Source organism: Bos javanicus, chromosome 4, assembly GCF_032452875.1.
Source record: "Bos javanicus breed banteng chromosome 4, ARS-OSU_banteng_1.0, whole genome shotgun sequence".
Classification (NCBI taxonomy): Eukaryota; Metazoa; Chordata; class Mammalia; order Artiodactyla; family Bovidae; genus Bos; species Bos javanicus.
This window is the reverse complement of record NC_083871.1, coordinates 32371781-32399002: the sequence shown is the minus strand read 5'-3', so window position 1 is coordinate 32399002 and position 27222 is coordinate 32371781. Positions and strand designations below refer to the sequence as shown.

At 38.0% G+C, this 27222-nt stretch overlaps 1 protein-coding gene across 4 annotated transcripts in view; it reads right to left on the bottom strand.

Annotated features, from left to right (window-relative positions):
- Window positions 1–1408: 1408 nt before the first annotated feature.
- KLHL7 (kelch like family member 7) overlaps window positions 1409–27222 on the bottom strand; it is a 55744-nt gene continuing 29930 nt past the window's right edge. For all 4 annotated transcript variants that reach the window (XM_061413697.1, XM_061413698.1, XM_061413700.1 and 1 more), the window contains 5 exons: window positions 25581–25723; window positions 10080–10320; window positions 7627–7828; window positions 4116–4213; window positions 1409–2795 (listed from right to left, as the gene is read on the bottom strand). In XM_061413697.1, coding sequence (XP_061269681.1) covers window positions 2512–2795; window positions 4116–4213; window positions 7627–7828; window positions 10080–10320; window positions 25581–25723 — 968 coding nt within the window. In that variant the 3' untranslated portion in view covers window positions 1409–2511. The remainder of the gene's footprint in view (window positions 2796–4115; window positions 4214–7626; window positions 7829–10079; window positions 10321–25580; window positions 25724–27222) is intronic.

The following is a 27222-nucleotide window of genomic DNA, read 5'->3' as shown; positions in this document are numbered from 1 at the left end:
AGTCGTGTCCGACTCTTCGAGACCCCATGGACTACAGCCTACCAGGCTTCTCCGTCCATGGGATTTTCCAGGCAAGAGTACTGGAGTGGGGTGCCATTGCCTTCTCCGTCGTTATAACCTACATCAAAGCTATCTGCATTATCACAGTGTGTTCTAGTCAGCAGATATAACCTAAAGAAATGGGTAATCTATTTAAAATACCTTAAACAGTTGTATATTCCATATGGGAAATTATTTAAGTAATATTAAGTAACTACATAATATATAACCAAATTGAGATATGACAAATCAATATTCTACCCTCAAAAATATTACACATTTTTCCCAACAGAGAGCAAAGGTCAAAACCCAACATAAAATTGTTCAGAATAACAAAGTCTAGAAAAAGAAAGATTAATGGTTACCTAGGGATGGAGTCCTTTGGGAGATAGAACTGGGTTGAGTAATGTCTCCCTAAAACTCTAAAATGAGACCTTATTTTGGAGACAGTCATTGGTTAAGATAAAGAGGTGTGTGATTCATGTTGAGGTTTGACAGAAAACAACAAAATTCTGTAAAGCAATTATCCTTCAATTAAAAAATAAATTAATTGAAAAAATACAAAGAGGTGCATGCGTGCATGCTAAGTTGCTTCAGTCATGTCCGACTCTTTGTGAGCCCTCCAGGCTCCTCTGTCTATGGGATTCTCCAGGAGAGAATACTGGAATGGGTTGCCATGCCCTCCACCAATGAGGAGGGTGAGCTAAATCCAATGACTTTTAACAGTACCAGAAGACAGACAAACACACACAAGGGAAAAGGCCATGTGAAGACAGAAGCAATGACTGGAGTGATGCAGTTAAAAGTCAACAAATACCTGGCTTGCCAGCAGCCACCAGAAAATACAGGAGAGGCAAGAGAAGTTTTTCCCTCAGAAACTCCAGAAGGAATCAACCCTTTCAATATCTTGATTTAGGATTTCTGGCCTCCCAAACTGTGAAAGAGTAAATTTCTGTTGTTTAAGCAATGAAGTTTACGGTAACTTGTTATAGGAGCCATTAGGAAGTAATACAGGGAAAATGGGGAGTAACTGCTAATAAGTATAGCGTTTCTTTTTATGGTGAAGAACGTGTTCCCTAATTAGGGTGATGGTTGCATTAACTCTGTACATATTTAAGATCAATGAGTGGTACACTTTAAACAAGTGAATTGTATGACTCATAAATTAATAGAACTGTAATGTACATAAAACCTTACATAAATGGAAATATATCTACCTTTATCTTTTATAATTCCCTTTTCATTTAAACATTTTTAGGTCTTAAGATTATAACCCTCATATAAAGAATAAAAATTTAAAAAGAAACATTGCTTCACAAGTTAAAAACTACCTAACACATGTAAGTGAAGAATGAACTTAGCAGTCTGCTTGAAGTTTAAAAATATTTAATATTATCAGGTTTAAAAACATTGATGGTGACAGCTTTACATGGCTCATTCCATACATTTCATAATGTAAAAGGGCAAAACATTACTAGGAAAGAAATGAACAGTTGGGTTTGTAAAAGATTTACTGAGCACATATAAGTAATATGACAAATATGTAACTCAATTACAAAGCTTTTAGAGACAACTGGGTCAAATTTGCTGATATGTTACGCTAAGGAAAAGAAATTATGTACCTTTTTAATCTATAAGAAGTTAAAATTCAACATTGACAGTGTATCACTATCAGTGATATTCTAGTGACCTAGAATTTGCTATAAGTAGCTTTCTTTTGCTAGGTAATATTAACAGAGTGAGCACTGAAGAGGTATAATCCTTTTTTAATCCCTGGGTTAAAAAAGTGAAGTAAATTAATGATGGGTGCTAAGCTTGACGTTTTGTGTTAAAAAGATGGAATTATTTAATTGTACTGAATATAGTTCATGAGGAGTTGATTACATTTTAACTCCCAAAATGTTTTTATGAGATATAAGTGTATGGTTTGACTCACTCTGGCTTGCTTTTAAAATGGAATACATTTGGCACTAAATGGAACAAATGAAGACAAGCAAAATTACATGAGACTAAGCTGCTCCATCAGAACTATCTTTGACTTACAATTCATACTATTTCTTAGTTTTTGACTGAAGAGAAACAGACATAACTACATAGCACTTCTATGATGTATGAAAATAGAATCTAGAGCTAACATGAGACTGCTTCAATCATGAGTCAGTCCCCCATTCTGCTATAATCATACTTACAAATGTGAAATTCATTTAAGAATTCATGTTTTCACCAAGTGCTTATCATTTTACAAGTTTGCTAGATTTGTTCTTGGTTACATGGCCAGTGGAAATACAGTCTTTCAATTAGGAAGGAAATCCATATAAAAGAAAATCTATTTTACATGAATCTTACTTTACTTGAAAACTCCTTGAAAAAAAAAAAACAAAACACCAAACTAAAACTTTGTGACTGCACTCTTGGAACAAAGCACGGGTGGCCATATTTTTGAGTCTCCAATGAATCTTGAGGTTCAGTTTCTCATGTTTCAAGGGTTTCTTCATTTGCTCCGCAAGTATCAACAACACAAATTAAACAACTTGTTACTGGAAAAGCTCGGACTTTGGAGTTGGCAACCCATTTGTCTGTTTCAGTATTATATTCAAGGATGTTTCCTAGTCGACCCACACCTTGAAAACCAGCCAAGACATAAACTATAGAGCCGACTGCTGCACACTTCACTGTTACTCCCTTCCATGGCATTGGTGAGACCATCTTCCATTCGTTTAACTTAATATCATAATATTCCACATTGTCCAGACCACCTTCAAAAGAATAAAACATGAACGACTATGTGAAAAATTCTACAATCTCTTAAAGTAATAATTCTTCATATTTTTCCAAACATTTTTTATGAAAAAGTTCAAACATACAGAAAAGTTGTAACAATTTTATAATGAATCCTTACATATCTACTACCTAAATTCTTATTCTGATTTTAACACAATAGGAATTTAACTTAATTTTTTATTTATCATTTTAGACCATAAATACTTAAAATTTATTCTATAAAACTAAAAATGTGCTATCTGCTGTGGAAAAATTAAAAAGGAAACCACTCAATGAAGTTTCTTTCTGATTAAGTTTGATTACAGTTATTCAAATGTTCTTTTTCCTTCTACCATTTATCTGTCAGCAGTTTATGAAAAATATCAATGGCAAGAGAAGAAGGAAAAGAAGTTATTTCTTTGTTATTCTTAAAGATTGAAGGTACTGACTAAAATAGGCTTTGTGGAATCTATCTGTAGATTCAGTCCAAATTCTACATTATTAAAAGCAATTTCTTGGACTTCCTTGGTGACTCAATGGTAAAGAAGCTGTCTGTCAATGCAGGAGACATGGATTTGATCCTTGATCCAGGAAGATCCCACATGCTGCAGAGCAGCTAAGCCTGTGTGCCACAACTACGAGCCAGAGCTCTAGAGCTCAGGAGCTACAGTTACTGAAGCCCACATGCTCTAGAGCCTGTGCTCCGCAACAAGAGAAGCCTGCACACCATAACTAGAAACTGGCTCCCACTCGCCACAACTAGAGAAAAGGCGGCACATCAGTGAAGCACAGCCAGAAACAGATAAATACAATTATTTTTTTAAAGCAATAACTTAAGATTCTTTAGTACAACATTATTTATAAAAATTAAAATATCAAATTTAATCAATTAGAAGAGTAATACTGATATGTTCATGAAGTGTTTAAAAATGTTTAGGAAACAGTGCTGTTCAGAGCCTGGATACAAGACCTAAAAGTTAAAAGTTTTAAACGTTGTATTAAAGTTCAAATATTTCTGTCACTCAACAGTTCTTAAGCTAGTGTGATGCCATTCTCCAGACGGTATTTGGAAATAGACAAAAGCCATCTGAGACTGTCACAATGACTGCTGGCTACTACCTACATTCATGGACAGGAATGTTAAATGTATTATGACGTTGCATAAAATGTTAGTGCCCAGAAACTATAAAAATAAATGTAATGATGTATGTAATTAATGCTTGTATCAAAATCTCAAGAAACATTTTTATAATTTAGGATAAGGAAACAGCAGCAAATTCACTGATAATGTTGAACAGTGAATTAACATCACATACCTAAGCCATTCTGACCACCCACAGCAAATATCTTGTCTTTTACAAATACCAGCCCATGATTCTTTCTGGCTTCAATCATGGGACACAGCTCAGTCCACCTGAAAAAAATTAAGGAAAGTGTTTAGTATACTTGTTTACAAGAAGTAAAAGGACTTATATGAATTTACAGGAAAGGTCTGTTATCCCAAGTAAGTGCTCAGTTACAGCTCACATACGTGTATACACACACAAATATGCACATCTGAAAAGCTAGAGAACAAAAGTTAACTGGTTTTGAGTGATTTACAGGTGGGGTAAAAAGAGATTTTCTTCTTTCAACTCCAATAAAATATGGGAAGTAGAGGCTATCTGGAGACTTCTGTCATGTTTTTGGAAGAAATCCACTTCCTATAGTTCACAATAACTTGTAAAACAGTAACAAACAAGAAAGGGAAGATGTGAAAGGAAATATAAGGCATTAATACTGTCATATGTGGTTTTAATTAATATTTACATAAGTAAAACAATTTATCATGGGCCTCTAGCAATCAGCAAATTAGCCTATGGATTCACACATCCATCTTTAAATAAACACTTAGAACTTTTAGGCAGCTCTAGTAACTGAAGTCAGAGAAGACAATGGCACCCCACTCCAGTACTCTTGCCTAGAAAATCCCATGGACGGAGGAGCCTGGTAGGCTGCAGTCCGTGGGGTCACTAAGAGTCGGACAAGACTGAGCAACTTCACTTTCACTTTCATGCACTGGAGGAGGAAATGGCAACCCACTCCAGTGTTCTTGCCTGGAGAATCCCAGGGACAGCAGGGCCTGGTGGGATGCCGTCTATGGGGTCGCACAGAGTTGGACACGCCTGAAGCAACTTAGCAGCAGCAGTAACTAAAGTACTACTATCATTCTGTCACATTTAATAACTTATTAGCACACTGCTGTGTTCACAGGCTCTACTATAAAGAATGAGATTGAGAATATAATGTGGACACATGTCAGAGAATAATTCTCAGGTAGCTTTACACACACCATTTTGTTACTTTTTCTATGAGATTCAATCTCTTTGCCTAAACTCCCAGACACATAACTGACACCTGGGATTGTGCAGGTGGTGCTCTTAACAGGTGATATAAATCAAAAGGCTCCAGACAACCACAAAAAAAAAGGGGGGGGTGGAATCTGGCATAAGTAGAACTCTCTAATATGGTTATTTGTAACTCTTCTTTTTAGAGCATAATGAAGAACTCTGAAATATCAACAACTCTTGTAGCCTTATATTTACATACTTCTGGTTTATTTTAAAAATAGTTCTGACAGTCACTACTCTCATTTTCCGAGCATTTGGTTAAAGACCTCCCATTTTTTCAGGATAAACACACAGGCCCCCCAGGGGAAAAGGTCAGTGTACAACTCAGAAGTGGGAGAGCCTGTACTCAACCTCTGACAGGCTCTGCACTCAGTGAGCTGTCAAAGCGCATAAAACAGTATCTGGGAAAAATTCAATACACATACCCCTTTCTTCTTTATGATACAAGAGAATTTACACTAGCTTTTCACTTAGGAAAATTTAGGGAATTTAAATATAATAGAAAATATACAGAATTCAAATTTAATACACAAGCTTAATATATAAGTTGTGTAAATTTAAAAATATTCCCCAAACTGATTATTTCACCTAGTTTTTTAAAAAAATATTAATGTTGTAGATTCCTTTATACTTTTCCCCCACTACTATGAACAAGAATATATTGATTTACACTGATACTGCCTAAATACAGATCTCAAAATTTAGAAGCCTGGCGTTTATATGGTATGGGTTTTACTTTTAAGACCTTTCTAAGAAACGAAACAATAATTAGGCAGCAGAGTGAATGAGATTACAGTTTTCCAACCTGTATGCTTTCTGAGTATAGAATTTATGGGAGGCAAAGTAGAGACTGATACAGGAGAGAGGACCATCTGTATACACCCTGCTCCTACTGTTTAGGACAAGAGGGGCTGGATAGCTAACTGGCTGGATGGACGATAGGATTAGGATAAGGGGTATCCTCAGTGAGCCCTGGCCAGAATAAAGGTACATTTTTTAAAAACATTGAGAAGTATTAAGTTTGATAATCTCAAGAGATTTCCTAGTCTCAACACTTTAGCAAAAGATAAGTTTTAAGATAGAAGTGCTAGTTGCTCAGTCGTGTCCGATTCTTTGTGACCCCTTGGACTGTAGCCGTCCAGGCTCCTCTGTCCATGGGGTTTCCCAGGCACTGGAGTGGGTTGCCATTCCCTTCTCCAGGGGATCTTCCCAACCCAGGGATCGAACCCGGGTCTCTAACATTGCAGGCAGATTCTTTACTGTCTGAACTACTAAGGAAGCCCCCAGTTTCAAGATAAGCTTCTTTCAATTCTGTTCCTAACATGGGAGACTAGTAGAGCAAGAAATGAGAAAAGAACAACTGCAGCTGCACTTCTGTCTGGGAAAAGAGTTGATGGTTTTGCTTCCTTAAATCCTTCAAAAGTAGAAGGGAAGCACAAACAAACAGCTGCAAATGACAATCATATTTTATAATTAAATGCTTACTCTTAACTTAAAAAAAGCAATAGCTAGAGCAGAAGACTTGTATGTTCTGTAGCCCAGCAGTATTTTCTAAATACAAACCTTGAGCACAAGAGTTTTGGTGCAGTTCTTTAGCATAACATTTAAGTTGAACATATTTACCCAATAACTTTTTCTGGTAAAGGAAGAACAATCCTTTCAAATGAACAAGTGAATTTGCTTATTAAAGGTCTATGTATGTTTCTGATTATTAATAGAAGGTCTGACTGGAGTATCATCACCTGTGTTCATTTTCTCATTAGTCAATTACACTATACTTACCACCACTCCCACTATTCAATAACTAGCGCATTTCCTTTGGCTGTACTGGATGGGTTCCGTCATTAACAAGATCAGAAAAACTGGCTAACCATTTATTTCTTTATATTTTGCTTTTTAAAAAGGAGTTTACTTCCCAGTTGATGAAGAATAATTTTATTTAATAAATGTGAATCCAAACATACCTTAGTAAGCAAATTACAAAAAAAAAAAAAAGACATTATACTTAGGACTATCATTCATTAAAGCTATGAACCAGTATATAATATTTATAATTAAAGGCAAATTTACCACTGATTATACATTGTTTTCCCCTCTCTACACTTCCTGATATCTAAAAAAAAAAAAGGCATTTTGAATCTGATGAATCAGTCATATTTGCTCATCCTCAGGCATTTATTTATTGCACAAGCAGGAAAGAAAGAGAGGGGCTCCCACAAGATACAAGGTCAAGCCATTTCTTAAGGTGTAGAGGAAGGGTCCAGCCTATACACATGCCCCTGAACCTAGCACATTCTAAAGTGTATGTATTAATACACTCTTAATATAAGAACAAAATCCCTCTGTTGGGTTCCTTCTGCCTTTTAAGATTTTCTTCCTTGGAGCTTAAAGAATACAGTTAATAGTGAAATAAGATTTTTAAATTGATGATACATACGTTTCTGTGGCAGGATCATAGACTTCACACGAATTCAAGACGCGCCCAGAAACGTTGTTCCCTAAACTTCCACCACAAACATAGATCAGGCCATTGGCTTCCACCATCCCATGGCTGCAGCGCTGAGTCAGCATGCTGGGCTTCGTGTGCCAGCTCTCAGTTCTCGTATCGTAGCACTCAAATAAATACAGAGCTGAGTTTCCTGTAAAAGAAAAGGACCCCGTCTTGATTAGCTTAGCTTAGTGTGTATGTGTGTGGGGGGGAGGGCGTGGTGGTGGAGGGAGCTTGGAGTGAGCTGACTGAGGATGAATCATTAATTCCTACAGGAAAGATTTGAGGGTTGTAGAGTCTTTTCTATTCTCAAGCAACAACAGCAGCCAAACAGAAAAATAGTTTAAGAAAAAGCTATCCTTGTTTGTATAGACCTTGGAAAATATTTAAAAAAGGATCTGTCGGAGATCCTTGGTAATTGATAATTGGTTAATTGGTAATTAAACTTTGAGAAAAGAAACTGGTTTGATTTCAAAAGATTTTCAAATTAAGTAAGAAACGTTATGTATGTCTTCCAGCCCAGTTATGCATGATAGGAATTAACTCAACCTCAAATGTTTCTATAAAGGAGAAAAACAGCTGTTTACAGATGGCAAATCCATACCTTAAATTATAAAACTACTATTTGAGAGTATCCTAAGGATTGTCATGTAATGTTCTAGAATAGTCACTGCATCATTAACAAAACTTCTCCCTCACTGTTATCAGCTGTGTAGAGAATATTGTTGTATAAGTAGGCTCTGAAATCATGCCAGTCCTTTTTTAAGTATACACTCATAGCATTGTTGTATGTTTCTGGTGCTCTTTGATTATACATTTTAATGGTAAAACACACTCATCCTGTTTTACAACTTCTGTACATTACAGGAGCTCAGTAAAGAGTTTTTTTTTTTTTTTAAGAAATGATACTATTAAAGGTCAAGTGTGTTTTTCTTTCCCAAGAAAAAAAGAAGTTAGAACTTAATGAAATTATTGCTCATCTCCAAGTTTTCTTGACTTTTCTAATGTTTAAAAACAACAGCACCCTTGTAATTCTCTATCAAAACCAAAGCCTACAAAGAGCAAAGATCAAAGAATACCAAATGGAAGAAGTAATATCATGACTAACAATAACTTCTTTTTAACTTTTTAAACACTTCCAATCTAGTAGATTCAGTCAGTTGACATAAGGGAAATACACAGTATATAGTAGATACCAAAAAAGTTACTATTTAAGTGAAAAACTAAGTAGAGTAAATGATGAAGAAATGAAGTTATCTACTATATTTTCTACAAAAAGTATATCTATAAAACACTTCCTACTATATTTAGGATTTATTGTTATTTCAAATATGCTGTATTAGACATTGTGTGAAGAATGCTTTTAAAGAGGGGAAAGGTCACCTCCTAAAGTCACATTTAGAAAATATAACCTTTCTTGTATTCATTTTACAAACATTTGGGGGTGGGGGGTAAAAAATAAATATGCTGACCAAAACTAAAACATTATTTGGGCTAATATAAAAATCATCAAAGAAAATAAAAAGACTAACATTTAAATTCCATATCTTATAGTTACTTGATCTTCCTAGTTTTGTTTATAAGCCCATTATTTAGCTAAAGAAATTATTTGAAAAGATGAAAGCATATAAAAGCTAATATGCATCTAGTCTGCATGTAGAATATTCATTTAGAAATTTTTTTCATTTAGAAAAGGAACACTAGTAGACACTAGCAAATTATCAATGAGAATGGCTTTTATACCCATACACACACCCCATTCTGATCAAAAAGCCCAAGATACCATTACCAGTCATTATATTAAAAAGTGAAAGCATGAAGCAAATGAAAAAGTTTTGTCTTACCTTTTCCTGATACAAAAAAAGCAAAGATAATAGATTTTAAAAGCTTGACTGTAATAAAGAGATCTTAAAGGGTCTACAAGTAAGCCAAACTCTGAAATCTTTAAAGCAAACAACATGTATGCATGTGTACATTCATGCTAAGTCACTTCAGTCACGGCCAACTCTGTGATCCTATGCACCGCAGCCCACCAGGCTCCTCTGTCCATGGGATTCTCCAGGCAAGAATACTGCAGCGGGTTGCCATTCCCTTCTCCAAGATTAGGCATATAAAATAACTAATCCACATGGCACCAATGAAGTTCAAATCCAGATGACGTCAACGAAAGCTTTATCATGACAGAAATTGGATAATTAACATAATTTAAGATGAAGTTCTCTTAACGGTTTATATAGACTAAGGTAAACCTTAAGGAAATGTGCTCTAACATATGACAGCTATGTATTTCAATTATGTCAAAAAGTATCTGGACAAATAATACCAACTCTTTATTTAGATATAAAAGCCTATATATACACTTGGCTTTAAAGCACAAATACAAATACTAAATAAGTCCTTACCAACTTCGGAACCTCCGGATGTATAAATTTTGCCTTCTGCAGCACACGCAGCAAGGCTGTCTCGAGGTGTTGGAGGGCCCAGTTTGGAATACCAGCTATCCTTAACGACATTATAACAGTCCATTCGCTTTATAGGGAAAAGCTGGGAGCCACCCAAAATGTAAACTACATTGTCCCAAAACACGCATGCTGCATCTCTTCGTTTTTCAAAGGGGCAGCGGATGTCTGTCCAGCTATAATCCTGTAATAGGAAAGGACAGGAAGCTTTCAATGACGGAAAAATATAACTGAAAAGGAGGAAGCAAAGATACAGTTGAGAACATACAAAACATAAGAATATGTTAGTTTATCAGTATATATAAGAATGTTGGGCTTGAAACTATTATCTAATTTTGTGTGATTTCTTCTTCAGAATGTTGGTTAATTGTGGCAGAAGGCAAGAGGAAGACAGAGATGGCTTTGGGTCTTTTCTGGCTCTAAAATAAACTATAATACATTTGCATTCATTGCTACCACCCAGTCTTCTATTCCTTCTGTTACTGAGGATAATAACACAAGAAAATTCTAAAATAAGTAGTTTTGTTAAAGACTTAAAAAAAAAGAAATATGTGCATCCCGTCTTTGCCAGATGTATAGTGATGTAAAGAGTGGATAATTTGAAGCTTAACTGCCATTAGCTTACTGATGTCTAAAGACAGAAGGCATTTTGTAGACTTCTGAGAGATATTTTTTGTAAAGATTCAGTTGAGTCAGTATAGTCAGCCAGACTCTTAAAGCTGTGATATTTGTGATATACTTGGATAATCTGAGTAATCTGGAAGCTCAGACTTTTCCTTCTCAATGAGAAGAAATGAGCGCCTCTCAGCACTTCACAAAAAAGGCTGCTCACAGCACCACCACTTTTTGTTTGAAGCCCGTGCCTGTCTTCTATGAAAATATGTGGGGGAATGCTTCCAAAGTTACAGCTTGTTGGATCCTCCCCCTTTTAAAGCAAGGAAGCTACAGTGTTCTGGCTGCATTCTGAAAATGGCTGAAAATAATCAGGGTCAGACTGAAATCCAGACAATTCCCAATCTTATCAAGCAAAGCACTGTGTGTGATTGATTAATGCTGAGTTCCTTTTGGGAAAATCTGACTGATAGCTATTATGCTAGCTCATCAAAGCATCATAGGACATAAGAAATGATCTCTTCAGGAAAAAGAGCACCTGATGTAGAGTATCTTGACTCCCAGTAATGATAAACATTCTGCTTCTTAGGTGACTAGAGAAACAGAACCTTAATCCCTTTTTTATTCTCAAAGTAGGGTCTACTGAGTCCCCATGGGCTACTCAGTGGTATGTTTATTGGTAGGCACACAAAACTGTAGGATAAACGTCATCCTGAAATGTCAGTTTTATTCAATGGATTTGAAAAACTGAGGAAGAATATTTTAGAAATTTGTTTCCTTAGGGAAACTATATAGTACAGAATGAAAAAAAGTAAGCAATAGAATATTCTACAGGGAGCAATATCTCAAAAGCAAACAAAGTTAATCTCTTACATATTATGCAAATTACTCATAATTCCTACCTGACCAGGTTGAATAGCAGAGAAATACAATTTTATTAATGATGTTATATTTAGTGAACCTCAAGTCTTGCCACTCTTATACCCAATTTATTTGATATTAGAAAATAATATGCAAACGATTCCAAAGATATCTTTAAGAACATGTTTCGAAGCTCTTCCTTAATTTCAGGATGAGAAAGTTGGTCAGACATTCTTTGAAATGGTGTCTAACATCTGGTACTCTTCAAAATAAAAAGAGCTACCCATGTAGATGCTCGAACTAAGAAAACAAAAATGCTACTTCTTTTAGCTCAATGAACTACATAGATACTACGACATGGGGTTCAGAAGAGTGAAGTAATTTGAAAGAGCTTGGTAACAATAGTTCTAACCTTCCAGTACTACTCAAGGACCTGAGTAGGGAATGGATGATCATTAAGTCATACAGGGCTAGGTTATGCTTCATACTCAAGAATTAAAATAAATTGCTCTCTCAGAACTCTTAAGTCCAAGGGAACTGATTAGCTAGTGTGTATGCAGGGTGTGTGTGAGGCACAGGAATAGGCACATGCTTCTATCTACTTGCAATTTGGGCTCTGATTTCTCTAGAAGTCTTCAAAGTTCTTAAATCTTTTCTAACTCTTCCACTATACATGTTAAACACTATGCTTGATAAATATTAGCCATATATAATATTCTGCCTAATAGTTCATCTTCTAGGCAGATAAGTGAAATGATCTTTCTTTGCAAGAATTTCTACCTACAATGAAAAATAAGACTTCATTTCACATAAACAGTAATGTTTTATACTTTGGCTCGTTATATGTATCTGTCAGGTGTTAAATGCACCTGTATCATCTGGCTTAGATTGTATGCAGGGGAGTTTATGGTATTTTTTCCTGGGTGTATATGGGCCAACCTCCCTTGGAAATATGCCCAATTCCTTCAATCTACGCTTCATCCAAAGTAGAGAATGTGATTTAACATCTGCCCTTTAATAACTTATACTATATAAGTTATATACTGTCTAGGAGATGTGCGTAGTTGAAGAAGCAAGCAGAGAGGGGAAAACAACAGATGGGAAGTCAGGCCTGTCAGCTTAGTGGGTATGAGTGCCAGGTCTTATTGCACTGACGGGACCACTCCCAATCCTGTAGGTGGAGGAAGAATTACTTATGGCTCTCTGCACACATGGACTATGGGCAAGGTAAAAGCACATGGAGCTTTCATGTTAGCAACAGATGGATGACTAGCACTAGAGTCACACTGTATATGTGTGAGCAGGAAATTGTTACCCTAAAAATATAACTTAATTCAGTTAAGTTTTATTATCCATTCTAGGCAAAGTTGGCTTAAACTCAACATTCAAAACACTAAAATCATGGCATCTGGTCCCATCACTTAATGGCAAACAGATGGGGAAATAATGGAAACAGTGACAGACTTTATTTTTGGGGGCAGCAAAATCACTGCAGATGGTGACTGCAGCCATGAAATTAAAAAACGCTTGCTCCTTGGAAGGAAAGTTATGACCAACTTAGCATATTCAAAAGCAGAGACATTAATTTGATGACAAAGATGTATCTAGTCAAAGCTATGGTTTTCCAGCAGTCATGTATGGATGTGAGAGTTGGACTATAAAGAAAGCTGAGCGCCGAAGATTTGATGCCTTTGAACTGTGGTGTTGGAGAAGACTCTTGAGAGTCCCTTGGACTGCAAGGAGATCCAACCAGTCCATTCTAAAGGAGATCAGTCCTAAATATTCATGGGAAGGACTGATGCTGAAGCTGAAACTCCAAAACTTTGGCCACCTGATGGCAAGAACTGACTCATTGGAAAAGACCCTGATGCTGGGAAAGATTGAAGGCAGGAGGAGAAGGGGATGACGGAGGATGAGATGGTTGGATGGCATCATTGACTCAATGGACATGAGTTTGAGTAAGCTCCGGGAATTGGTGATGGACAGGGAAGCCTGGTGTGCTGCAGTCCATGGGGTTGTAAAGAGTTGGACACAACTGAGTGAACTGAACTAGGCAAGGTTCTATGCTTAGATGCTGAGAAGATATGAAAATGAGAAAACTGGAAAAAACACAAGCAGAAGGATTTAAGTTTTGAAAAATCGCCTATGCATGCATCCCCACATACTATAGAGATACACCCAAGTATAAAGTCCTATCTTTCCTGGTCCCAGTCAACCTTTCTTGCCTCTGCTGTGATACATCACATTCTAGACTTTTTTCAGGATCAAGACTTTTTTTGCAAGCTTCTCTGATTACCTTTTTCTGAATTCCTACCACACTGAAGTCTGGAGTTGACGACAGAGCACTTCATTACATGTTGTGATTTTTCAGCTGTAGGACACTGCTACAGGAAGTGAAAAGCTTCCTGAGTTGATAGGATGTAGTATTTTTCTTCAAATGCCTTAAGGCAAAAATATCAGCCTGATATTTTCCTTAAAAGAAAAGTTTGATTTTATATAATCTGCATTCTGAAAACACATGAATCCTCAAATAACAGAAACACTACACATGTAAATTTTAATAAGATATGCAAAATGCAGTATGAAAAAAACTTTTTAAAAATAAAGATTTGAGAACTTTATTTTGTATCATTTTGAGAGAAAATCAAGCAAAACTAGGGGAGAAAGGTTTATGCCAGATGCCACAGCATTCCTAGACATAGTTTCATGAAAAGTACACCTATATCTAAATTCCTTTTTTAAAGGAAAAAGTTAGAATCCATTCAGTTAATATTTTGTATGCTTTTGCTTTTTATGAAAAAATTTAACAATTAAGATATATTCATACTTAGGATTAAATATATTCTTTTCTTTCTGTTTCTATCTATCTAAACTCTATCAGTAAGTTCCCCTCAAAGTTCCATGAAGCTTGCTGGACAAATCCATCCCAGAGGGATCTCTTCTTTTCAGACCACCACTGCTGTCATTATCTATTTTGTACTGAGAGAGTTAATTCTGAGGTGCATTGATAAGGAGTCTGGGGCCCTCCTTACACAAATGTTTTCCTTTTTCTACATTCCTTCACGTTATCACATAAGATGGTTTTTTTCTTCAGATCTGAGTTGTTATGGCAACAATCTATTTTACCTAAGACCAACTTTATTCAAGCCCAGAACTAATGATTACACAACAAAACAACTCACCTTGCTCAATGGTATGTTTTTCCTTAAGCTCTGTAATGATTATATTCTTTGGAACTCTGCATCCAAATGGGTCTATCCTTTTCTCCTTTGCCTTTCACTTCTCTTCTTTTCACAGCTATTTGTAAGGCCTCCTCAGACAAACATTTTGCCTTTTTGCATTTCTTTTTCTTGGGGATGGTCTTAATCCCCTCCTGTATAGTGTCCATCCATAGTTCTTCAGGCACTCCGTCTATCAGATCTAATCCCTTGAGTCTATTTCTCACTTCCACTGTATAATCATAAGGGATTTGATTTAGGTCATACCTGAATGGTCTAGTGGTTTTCCCTACTTTCTTCAATTTAAGTCTGAATTTGGCAATAAGGACCTCATGATGTGAGCCACAGTCAAACTCCCAGTTTTGTTTTTGCTGACTGTATAGAGCTTCTTCATCTTTGGCTGCAAAGAATATAATCAATCTGCTTTGGGTATTGACCATCTGGTGATGTCCATGTGTAGAGTCTTCTCTTATGTTGCTGGAAGAGGGTGCTTGCAAACTCTATTAGCCTTTGTCCTGCTTCATTTTGTACTCCAGGCCAAATTATATCAAGAACAGAAAGGAGAGATAAGAAAGCCTTCCTCAGTGATCAATGCAAAGAAATAAAAAAAAACAATAGAATGGGAAAGACTAGAGATCTCTTCAAGAAAATTAGAGATACCAAAGGAATATTTCATGCAAAGATGGGCACAATAAAGGACAGAAATTGTACGTGGTCATGTATGGATGTGAGAGTGGGACGTGAAGAAAGCTGAGTGCCAAAGAAGTGATGCTTTTGAACTGTGGTGTTGGAGAAGACTCTTGAGAGTGCCTTGGACTGCAAGGAGATCCAACCAGTCCATTCTGAAGGAGATCAGCCCTGGGATTTCTTTGGAAGGAATGATGCTAAAGCTGAAACTCCAGTACTTTGGCCACCTCATGCCAAGAGTTGACTCATTGGAAAAGACTCTGATGCTGGGAGGGATTGGGGGCAGAAGGAGAAGGGGACAACAGAGGATGAGATGGCTGGATGGCATCACTGACTCAATGGACGTGAGTCTGAGTGAACTCCGGGAGTTGGTGATGGACAGGGAGGCTTGGCGTGCTGCGATTCATGGGGTCGCAAAGAGTCAGACACGACTGAGCGACTGAACTGAACAGAAGCAGAAGATATTAAGAAGAGGTGGCAAGAATACACAGAAGAACTATATTAAAAAGATCTTCATGACTCAAATAATCACGATGCTGTGATCACTCACCTACAGCCAGACATCCTGGAATGCAAAGTCAAGTGGGCCTTAGGAAGCATCACTGTGAACAAAGTGGAGGTGATGGAATTCCAGTTGAGCTATTTCAAATCCTAAAAATTGATGCCGTGAAAGTGCTGCGCTCAATATGCCAGCAAATTTGGAAAACTCAGCAGTGGCCACAGGACTGGAAAAGGTCAGTTTTCATTCCAATCCCAAAGAAAGGCAAGGCCAAAGAATGCTCTAACTACCACACCATTGCACTCATCTCACAGGCTAGCAAAGTAATGCTCAAGATCCTCCAAGCCAGGCTTCAACAGTACGTGAATTCCAGATGTTCAAGCTGGATTTAGAAAAGGCAGAGGAACCAGAGATCAATTGCCAACATCCGTTGGATCGTCGAAAAAGCAAGAGAGTTCCAGAAAAACATCTACTTCTGCTTTGTTGACTATGCCAAAGCCTTTGACTGTGTGGATCACAACAAACTATGGAACATTCTGAAAGAGATGGGACTACCAGACCACCTGACCTGCCTCTTGAGAAATCTGTATGCAGGTCAGGAAGCAACAGTTAGAACTGGACATGGAACAGACTGGTTCCAAATAGGAAAAGGAGTACGTCAAGGCTGTATATTGTCACCCTGTTTATTTAACTTATATGCAGAGTACATGATGAGAAACACTGGGCTGGATGAAGCACAAGCTGGAAAAGACTGCTGGAAGAGATATCAATAACCTCAGATATGCAGATGACACCACCCTTTTGGCAGAAAGCAAAGACGAGCTAAAGAGCCTCTTGATGAAAGTGAAAAAGGAGAGTGAAAAAGTTGGCTTAAAACTCAACATTCAGAAAACTAAGATCATGGCATCTGGTCCCATTACTTCATGGCAAATAGATGGGGAAACAATGGAAACAGTGACAGACTTTATTTTGAGGGGCGGCAAAATCACTGCAGATGGTGCCTGCAGCCATGAAATTAAGACGCTTGTTCCCTGGTAGGAAAGCTATGACCAACCTAGACAGCATATTAAAAAGCAGAGACATTACTTTGCCAACAAAGGTCCGTCTAGTCAAGGCTATGGTTTTTCCAGTAGTCATGTACAGATGCGAAAGTTGGACTGTAAAGAAAGCTGAGTGCCGAAGAATTGATGCTTTTGAACTGTGGTGTTGGAGAAGACTCTTGAGAGTCCCTTGGACTGCAAGGTGATCCAGCCAGTCCATCCTAAAGGAAATCAGTCCTGAATATTCATTGGAAGGACTGATGTTGAAGCTGAAATTCCAATACTATGGCCACCTGATACAAAGAACTGACTCATTGGAAAAGACCCTGATGCTGGGAAATATTGAAGGCAGGAGGGGAAGGGGACGACAGAGGATGAGATGGTTGGATGGCATCACCGACTCAGTGGACATGAGTTTGAGTAAGCTCTGGGAGTTGATAATGGACAGGGAGGCCTGTCGAGCTGCAGTCCATGGGGTTGCAAAGAGTGGGACACTGAGCTGAACTGAACTGAATGATTATATAACAACAATGTATCTTGTCGAGGACAATTTCTCCTTCTTACTAGGAACCTTCTGACTAATCATGTTATTTTAAGACTTATGTTGTGGGAGTGGGCCTGGTAAGACTATTGTTAGCAACCAGTTGAAGAAGTATATAAGGTCTTGATAAGACTGAGTGGGACACTCTGCCTCCTTCTGATGTCTATATCAGAAGCTTTCTCCATCCCTTTTTCACTGTAATAAAACTCTGCTACACAAAAGCTCTGAATGATCAAGCCTCGTCTCTGGTCCAGAAGCTAAATTCTCTTCTTCAGAGATCACGAATCTGACACGGTTCAAGGTAAGCTATCAGTATCACGACTTTTAAGTAGTTACATTCAGTGGCTGCTTCAGTGACCTCAGCCTCCGTCTTCTCTAACTGCTTCAAGGTTGTGTACACCTCATACACTTTGAGTGTGAGGGACAGGACTGATATATATCCTTCACAATCCCCGCTGCTGCCCAACCCCAAAATTTCAAATTCTGGTTAAACTGCACTTTACAACCAGCTGACTGTACAATACACTGTCGTACAATCTGTTGTCATTTATAACAACTGAAGTTAATTATCTCTTATACTGATTACCGATTTTCAAAGAAAATCATCACAAGAAACCTATCTGAGCACAATTTTAGAATAATAGTTCTTACTGTGCCTTGGGATCATCATATGAACAATTACCAAAGGTAGCCAATAGTAATTTCCAAGTGACAAGATATAGTAAAAATAGTGATAATTTCTTTCACTCCTGGTTGGCTTTCTTCAGCCTGACTCTTGCCCCGCTAGCATTGCATTTATGTACCCACTACCCTGTAGCTAATTCCAGGATGACTAGAATCCTTCAAAACACCACATAGACTTATCTTCCCCAGTCTCCTTCTTTCCCACCTAGGGCCCTCAATCAAATGCCTACAACTTTGTTTCTGTCTTCTCTCAGTCTTTTAAGGGGACTCCTCTGTTAACTGGTAATAATTATGGCTGACTGTGGCTTATGAGAGTGACTCTGAAGTCATCCCTCCCATGGTGAGTCGTATTTTCACCAAGGTTTCTTGCAGACACAGTGATTAAACACAAAAGGAACTGATCCCTGAAGCGGGAAACTTCAGGTACCACACCTATGTGTGGTACAAGGGCTGTGAGGCTGACTTTAGAACAAAACTACAAAAGTATGTTATGGAGATGCTTATAAGGAAAAAAAAAGAGGCTATCAATATTCCCATTTTGGAAAACATTCTAGGAAGGCACTCTACTGAGAATTCACCTCAGAATGTGTTCCAGTCTCTTCTATCTGAACTTGAGGACCACCAAACTGCCTGCAAACAAGCAGGTGTGAGAAATACCTAACGTGCATAAGCTGCAAAGAACACTGGTTTTACCACTGTTACCTATTATACTGACAACTAAGAACGTTTAAAGGACACCCATGGTGACCCATACTTGTCTTCCAGCAATGTCAGTCCCTGGGGGATACAGCTATGGGTCCAACCCACCTGGGATTACTGCTGTCCTTTGTGGAGATTCTGTTCTGACAGATGCTCCTGATCATTTCAGCAGCACTCCCTCTTGGACTTCAGTACACTACTTGTACAACACTCTGCTGGTGACAAACACCACTGATGCACTCTTACAAAACTTCTCTAATTTTTTAATAACATTTTCCGACTGAGCGACTTCCTTTCACTTTTCACTTTCATGCATTGGAGAAGGCAATGGCAACCCACTCCAGTATTCTTGCCTGGAGAATCCCAGGGATGGGGGAGCCTGGTGGGCTGCCGTCTATGGGGTCGCACTGAGTCGGACACGACTGAAGCGACTTGGTAGTAGTAGTAGTATAAGGTTTATACTTCTTTTACGCACAAGTCTTTTAAAATCATATGCAACATATAATCGCCAAGTTCCACCTTGATGATAGTATAGGACCGTCTCCGTACGCATTGGGCCAGACACTAAGCTCAGTGATGAGTCTACTTCAGAGTTGTGAGCAGGAAAAGGTACTTAGAGGCAATTCTCTGGTGGTCCAGTGTTAGGACTCCATTCTCTCATTGCCGAGGGTCCTGGTAGGGGAACTAAAAGTCCCACAAGCTGTGCGGTGAAAGCCAAAAGAAAAAGATACACAGCATAAACCTTTTGAATCTGATGATTCTGTAAAACATGGCACCATTGGTTTTCTACCTCTGCAACCAGACCTGGTCCTCACCGTGTTGTTCTTACTCCTTGTCTGGTTTTAGCAGGGTATTATGCAGAATCCCTTTTTCTCTGAGGCAGAGTCTCTGTCTCCACCATGTGAAAGTGGTGAGCCAAGACCCCTACAAAGTTTTAAGCCCTCAAAGCTTATCATTTCACTGACAGGAATAGTCCAAATAATCTGGTCAATTAAGTCAACTTTTATTTTGGCATCAGTATTATAAAACATTCCCATGCTACAATTGAGAACACAAATTCTGAGAACAGAGCACTGGATTCAGACAAATAACTCTTCAATAATCATTAAACACTTGATAAATATCAACAGGGACAGTGGGGAAGGGGAAGAGGAGACTCAGCAGAATTCTCAAAGGATGACAAGAACAGTATCATTTCAATTCAATATATAGCAACCCAAGATTTCTACTACTTTATCTACTTATCTACTAGAAAAAAAATATTTTTTCTTATCATCTTTCAATCAGCAATTAATATAAATATTTGCTGCTTCTCATGAGTGATATCCAAGGAATATCTAAAGACAACACTTTATAGGGATACTGCTTAATTCTAGATAATTCAATTAAGTAGTACTGCTTAAATTGTCTCTTTGAAGGAGATCAGTTCAGTGAAAATAATCATTTGGGACAGGTATAGGACACATATCAATGGGTTCCATTAAGGATAGTTAAAACCATTTTAACATCTCTGAAAATATTAAATTCAAGAATTTTAAAACAATTCCTATACAGTATTTATTATTAAGCAGTCTACTTGAAATGGAAAATGAAATAATGTTCACTTTGGAGATTCAAGGTAAATAATAACTTAGAGAAATCAGCCTCCCGACTTTTAATATTAGAAATAATAATCAACTTATATCAAAATATTAAATAAGAGTAAATGGTGAAAATTTTTAAGATGTAGTTTTAGTAAAAAGAAAGGAGAGGGTGGAACTTCCAACAGAAATATTTAATAAATATTATAATGGGGGTGCTAACAGTGTTAACATTAGGAAATGAGTAATAATTGATGGAATAAGAATGTTTTTATTGGTAGTTATATCCTCAATTATTTAAATATTTCCACTATAAATCTAAGAACTTGTGATTGAGTATACAGAAGAGCACCAAGTATGTGCCATTTATAAGAGCAAAGCAAGACATCAAATGAGATTTCTGAAGTTACAGTCTCATTTCCAGGCTTGTGCAGCACACTCATCTTTTTTCAACTGTTCAATAAAAAAAAAAAAAAAAGAATCAAGGAAATTGTTACAACTACAGGCCAGAAACAAGTGCTAGTAGTCATTCCATATTTGCCTTACTCTAAAAACAATGCTGTCTCCCAAGTGAAATCAGTATTCTCCTTGTACCTCTGTACATCAAAACAGACATCTACTAAAAGATAAAGTATTTACCAAAATATACTTTAATTGGGTTTTTAACTGTCAAAATCGACACCAAAGTTAGGAGGGTGTAACTATCATCAACACCTGAAAGCTGTGGTTCATAGAATTATAATTTAAGCTCCTGTGACTTTAGATTTTTCTTGGGGAAAAAAAGAACTGATAAGTTTCCTGCTCCTGACTCAGAAGGATCCTGAAAAATTAAAAAGCAATGAAATTAAATAGCCACTGAAATGTCAACAGTCTTAACATTACTTGTATGAAATAGATGTGTAGGTGTATCAACCTGTTAAGCACACTGACATTGTGCTTACTGCACTGTGTTGCACAGGCCATCAAGCTTTATGGTACCTGCCATTCACTCAGTCTTCTACTAAGGAAGGAAACTAAATGTCTTCAGGTAAAAAAAAAATCAGCCTATATTCTGACTGTAGATATATGACCCAAAAGCCAGTCACAGGGGCAGTCTAAATATAATGATATTTAACCAAACTAACCTGCCACTCCTTCCCTGGAGGTCTTTTTGGTATCTGGCAGCATATATCTTCTGTGGGTTATGGCAGAAAGTGAAGAAGAACTAAAGAGCCTCTTGATGAAAGTGAAAGAGGAGAGTGAAAAAGCTGGTTTAAAATTCAACATTCAAAAAACCAAAATCATGGCATCCGGTCCCATCACTTCATGGCAAATAGATGGGGAAACAATGGAAACAGTGGCAGACTATTTTTGGGGGCGGCAGAATCACTGCAGATGGTGACTGCAGCCATGAAATTAAAAGATGCTTGCTCCTTGGAAGAAAAGCTATGACCAACCTAGACAGCATATTAAAAAGTAGAGACATTACTTTGCTGACAAAGATCTATCTAGTCAAAGCTATGGTTTTTCCAGTAGTCATGTATGGATCTGAGAGTTGGACTATAAAGAAAGCTGAGCGCTGAAGAATTGATGCTTTTGAACTGTGGTGTTGGAGAAGACTCTTGAGAGTCCCTTGGACTGCAAGGAGATCCAACCAGTCCATCCTAAAGGAAATCAGTCCTGAGTATTCATGGGAAGAACTGATGCTGAAGCTGAAACTCCAATACTTTGGCCACCTGATGCAAAGAACTGACTCATTGGAAAAAACCTAATGCTGGGAAAGATTGAAGGTGGGAGGAGAAGGGGACGACGGAGGATGAGATGGTTAGATGGCATCACCGACTCAATGAACATGAGTTTGAGCAGACTCCAGTAGTTGGTGGACGGGGAAGACTGGCGTGCTGCAGTCCATGGGGTCGCAAAGAGTCAGACACGACTGAGCAGCTGAACTGACTGGTGACTCTTGATTGTTGCATCAGGGCCAGGTTCCGGTCTCCTCACTGGACCAGACTGAAGCAACCACTAAAACCTGGTTTATAGCTTACACTCTGGCTAGTGTGTATTTCTGTTACTATCTACCCAAGATCATTAGATGGAATTTCTTTTCAACTGACAGAAAAGATAAAGTTATTTCATAGTCTGACTTCAAGATCTCTAGACTAACTCTATGCTATGATCTCAGCTGCAGGAGCCCTGGTCTATCTCACCTTGCCAAAGGTCTCCTATGTGGATGCCTATAACACTGATCAGTTCTGGAAACAGAAATGAACGGAAAATAGAAGGGATCCCACATGTCTTGGGAAGACAAGTGTTTCTCAAAACAAAAGTTATCCTAAAGTATGGTGTTGCTCGCAACAGAGTTCCTAGATGTCCACAGGTCTGCAGCAAGGGTTGGCAAACTGCAGGCTAAATCCAACCAACTGACTGTTTCTGTAAATAAAGTTTGATTGGAATGCAGCCATACCCATGTTTTAATGTATTATTTATGGCTGCTTTCTGGCTACAGCATCAGGTTGAGCAGTTATAGCAAAGAATATGTAGATTATAAAATTCAAGTGTTTATTATCTCTTTTAGAAAAAGTTAGCCAAGCCCTGATCTATATCATTTTGGTATAACCTCTTGGAAATGAAGGACAGCTTGTTGCCCCAAGCATCTTCTAACACTTTACAGATGACACATATCCTGTGTTTGGGTGTCCTACATTTACACTCTAACTGGGCAAACCAAAAAGCTGCCAGTTGTGAGCAGAACCTGGAGCAGCTTTCTAAGTGGGACAGGTGAAAAAGTACAGCTCAGCTGCTCAGGCTAGCCTGTGACCCTAGGGCATTGAGTTGCTGCTTATAACTTGAGGCATGTCCCAATATGACCACAGAGCACACCCCTGGGATTCTAGAGCAGGGCCAACCTACTTTAGGCAGGTACCATTTTTTCAGGAAATAGCTCCTGGCTGGCCACTAGGGTCTGACAGACAGCAAATGTCTGACACCAAGGGAAACCAGGTGAGCATATCGTTAACCCATTTTGAATAGTGTTACCTGACCTACCACATCACCAATAGCATGGTTTCGATCCATGATCTAGTATTTAGACACAGAACTGGGCTTTTGGAGGTCTCAAAGGCACAGAACATCCAAATGGGATAATCACAACCCTTCCTCAGTAGGCTTCTCCCTCACCCAGGGTTATGTCTTCTTGGAGGTGGTCTTTCCACATCAGCTGACAAATTTGAGAGACCTGAGCTTGGTTCATCTGTGACAGTACTAGCCAAAAGTACTAGCTTAAGCATTATAGTCCCTTCAGGAATGGTACTGAGGCATAATACAGAAAAGACATATCCTGATATGGCAGATTTTCAAGCAGTTCCTTTAATTGTTCATTATGTCATTCAGTAGAGGAAGCCTCAGGTCAGTTTTTTATCAAATGTCAGACAGTGACTAATGGTTTACCCAGATGGTTACACCTGAAATAAGCAAAAATGAAAAAAATGCTGACAAGGAGATTTGAGAAAGGATAATGTAGAAGCCCGCCCCACCCCGTTCTCCCAAAAGGAAACAAATTTGAGTCCCACATGAATTCTTACTGGAGTGCCCACAGCTGCAGCAAAGTCTCAGTAATCATGTGGTTAGGACTGTGTCTGCATCTTTCCTCCCCAGTGTGATGCTTGCTCAGTGGGCTTGAGTGACTACAGTGCAGTGATAGATGCATGCATTATCTACATAAGTCAGTGGCTACAGAAGTTAGTGAGCCTTTATGAGAATGGATACATGTATATGTATGGCTGAGTCCCTTTGCTGTTCACCTGAAAATGTCACAACATTGTTAATCAGCTATACTCCAATATAAAATAAAAAGTTAGGAAAAAAACAACAAAAAAAACAGCTAATGGCCCTTCCTTACCTGAAGCCTACGTGGCTATCCACTACTGGCTAGCACCCACTTTGTGGGCAATACTGACCAATTCTAAGGAGCTGATTTGTTATCATACCTTGAGGGAACCAGTTAGTTACCTAATGCCATGCTAACTACACTGGAACCGTCCCATTATTGAAGGGACAAAGCTCCGTCCTCATTGGAATTGATATTTATTCTGGATTTGGACTGGCCCACGCTGTCTTTTGCACTCTTGACAACACTACCCTATGTGTATCACCACTATCGTATTATATAGAAAGCCTCCAAGGACCCACTTCTCAGAGAAAGTAGTATCAGAAGTATCCTGATGTAAAAAGGATGCTCTGGACTCATCCAGGTATCTATCATCGACAAAAAAATGGGCCTATAAGATGATGAAAGAGATCGTTAAGTGCTGAGACTCAACATCAGTTATGGGTACCATCTTGCAAGGTCAGGTGCTATCTTTTTAGGATAATGGTATTATGTGTTCTGCTTGGCCAGTATATGTAGCAATAGCAAAATATAGTATTCTCTCTCCAATAGCCAAAAATCACAGGTCTAAGAAACAAGAGGTAGAAATATGAATGGACTTTCTCATAATCTATTTTTAAAAATTGTGTTCCTAGACCTATGACTCAAACTCTGCTGCCCAAATGGCATAATGTAAAACACATTAAAATTGGAATAATATCTAGATGGTTGGGGAAAGGTAATTTTATCTTTTTCCTCATGATGGTCTACATTTTTCACATTTTCTAGAAAGACTGTATTATTTTATATTCAAACATAATTACTAAAGGGGAAAAAAAAAACCCATAGCTCCAGAAGCAGATTTTCATTGAAAATGGCACATAAGTAAAGCAAGGAGTTGAGATGAATGCAAGGAGTTCCCAACAAATTAGAAGAACTGCTTTCCCTTTTCTTTGATAATGGTTACTATGTAGCACTCCAGAGCAGTCACAGAGACATTTGAAATCTGACTAAGCCTCAGTTTCCTTATTTGTAAAATGAGATATAACTCTGTATCTTATAAGATCTATGAAAGAACACCATAAATTATAACATCTCTGAGTCATTACTATCCCTGGTAGGTGCCAGTCTATCTGCTCAGTGCTTTTAGAAACAAAAACAAGGATAAAAGTTAGTTACCTTTGGGTTAAAATATCTACAAGACTGTGGTTGGGAGCCTCCAAACAGGGCTATGCGGTAGTCATGTTTCTTCCTTCTGGGCCTTGTGCCTTCTACCAGTTCTTCTCGATCCTCTGGAGAAAGGAGATGATACCTCATGCCACCTATAGAAAAATACATGACAACTCTTCAAGAACTTCAGGCACTTTAATACTTACTTTGAAAAGGAAACAAACAAAACAGTGCTCTTATTTCTGTAACCATTTTTTTTTCCTATCATCTCTCTAACATTTATGGAAAGAGTGAGGGGGAATGAGGCAGGAGAAATGTATAATAATCTGAGTGCTAATCAATTTATCATTCTCCATCATCACCTTAATGCTAAGATTGTCCTACCCACTTAGTAAATATCAGTGAATCATCTGGCTTTTCAAGCAACAGCAGCCATAATATTAATTATTGAAATTCAGATCTCCTAACCCAGCAGTTCTCAATCTTCACTGTACATCAGAGTCACCTAGAAAATCTCAGAAACTATCGCTGGGGCCTACCTCAGCAGAGTTAAATCGAAACCTCTGGTGAAAGGGTGGAAGCACCGGTACTGCCCCTTGCTGCTAAGTCACTTCAGTCGTGTCTGACTCTGTGTGACCCCATAGACAGCAGCCTACCAGGCTCCTCCATCCATGGGATTTTCCAGGCAGGAGTACTGGAGTGGGGTGCCATTGCCTTCTCCGTATATGTGGTTAAAAGATCAGCAACTTCATTACCTGGGAACTTGTTAGAAATCCGAATCCCAGAGCTACTGAATTAGAATCTGCATATTTAACAAAATCCGAAAGTAACTCAGATGCACATAAAACTTGGAGAAGTACTTACTGCTTAGATGATCCTAAAATGCAATGAGGATTCATAACTATTGTGATCTAAAATCTTTCAGCAATTACTTAATTTTGCCAAGTCAAGGGACATTCAACAATTAAAAACTTTTAAGATGTCATTTCAAATCAATGTGGGAAAAGTAGATTATTCAATAAATGATGACAGACAGTGATATGAAGAAAATACCTAACTTCATATTTTACTCTAAAGCAAATTCCAAATCAATAGAATATTTTTAAATGTTTTAAAGCCTTATAAATGAACTAAAGAAAAACAGTTAAAGTTGAAAAAAATATAGGCCCAGAATGAGGAAGCCTGAAAGTTAAAGTGAAGCCACTCAATCGTGTCCGACTCTTTGCAACCCCATGGACTGTAACCTACGAGGCTCTTCTGTCCATGGGATTTTCCAGGCAAGAGTACTGGACTGGGTTGCCATTTCCTTCTCCAAGGGATCTTCCCAACCCAGGGAATGAACCCAGGTCTCCTGCATTGCAGGCAGACACTTTACCGTCTGAGCTACCAAGGAAGCCTAAGAAAAGACAAATAACACAGAACCTAAAAAAAAAAAAATTAGAACTACATAAAATTTTAAGTTAAATTATTTTATGGCAAAAAGAAAAAATAAAAAATCAAAAGACAATGACAGGATTTCCCTGGTGGTCTAGTGGCTAGGACTGTACTCCCAATGCAGAGGGACCAGGTTTGATTCCTCATCTGGGAACTAGATCCCACATGCAGCAAATAAGACCCAGTGCAGTCAAAAAAATAAGTAAATGTTAAACGA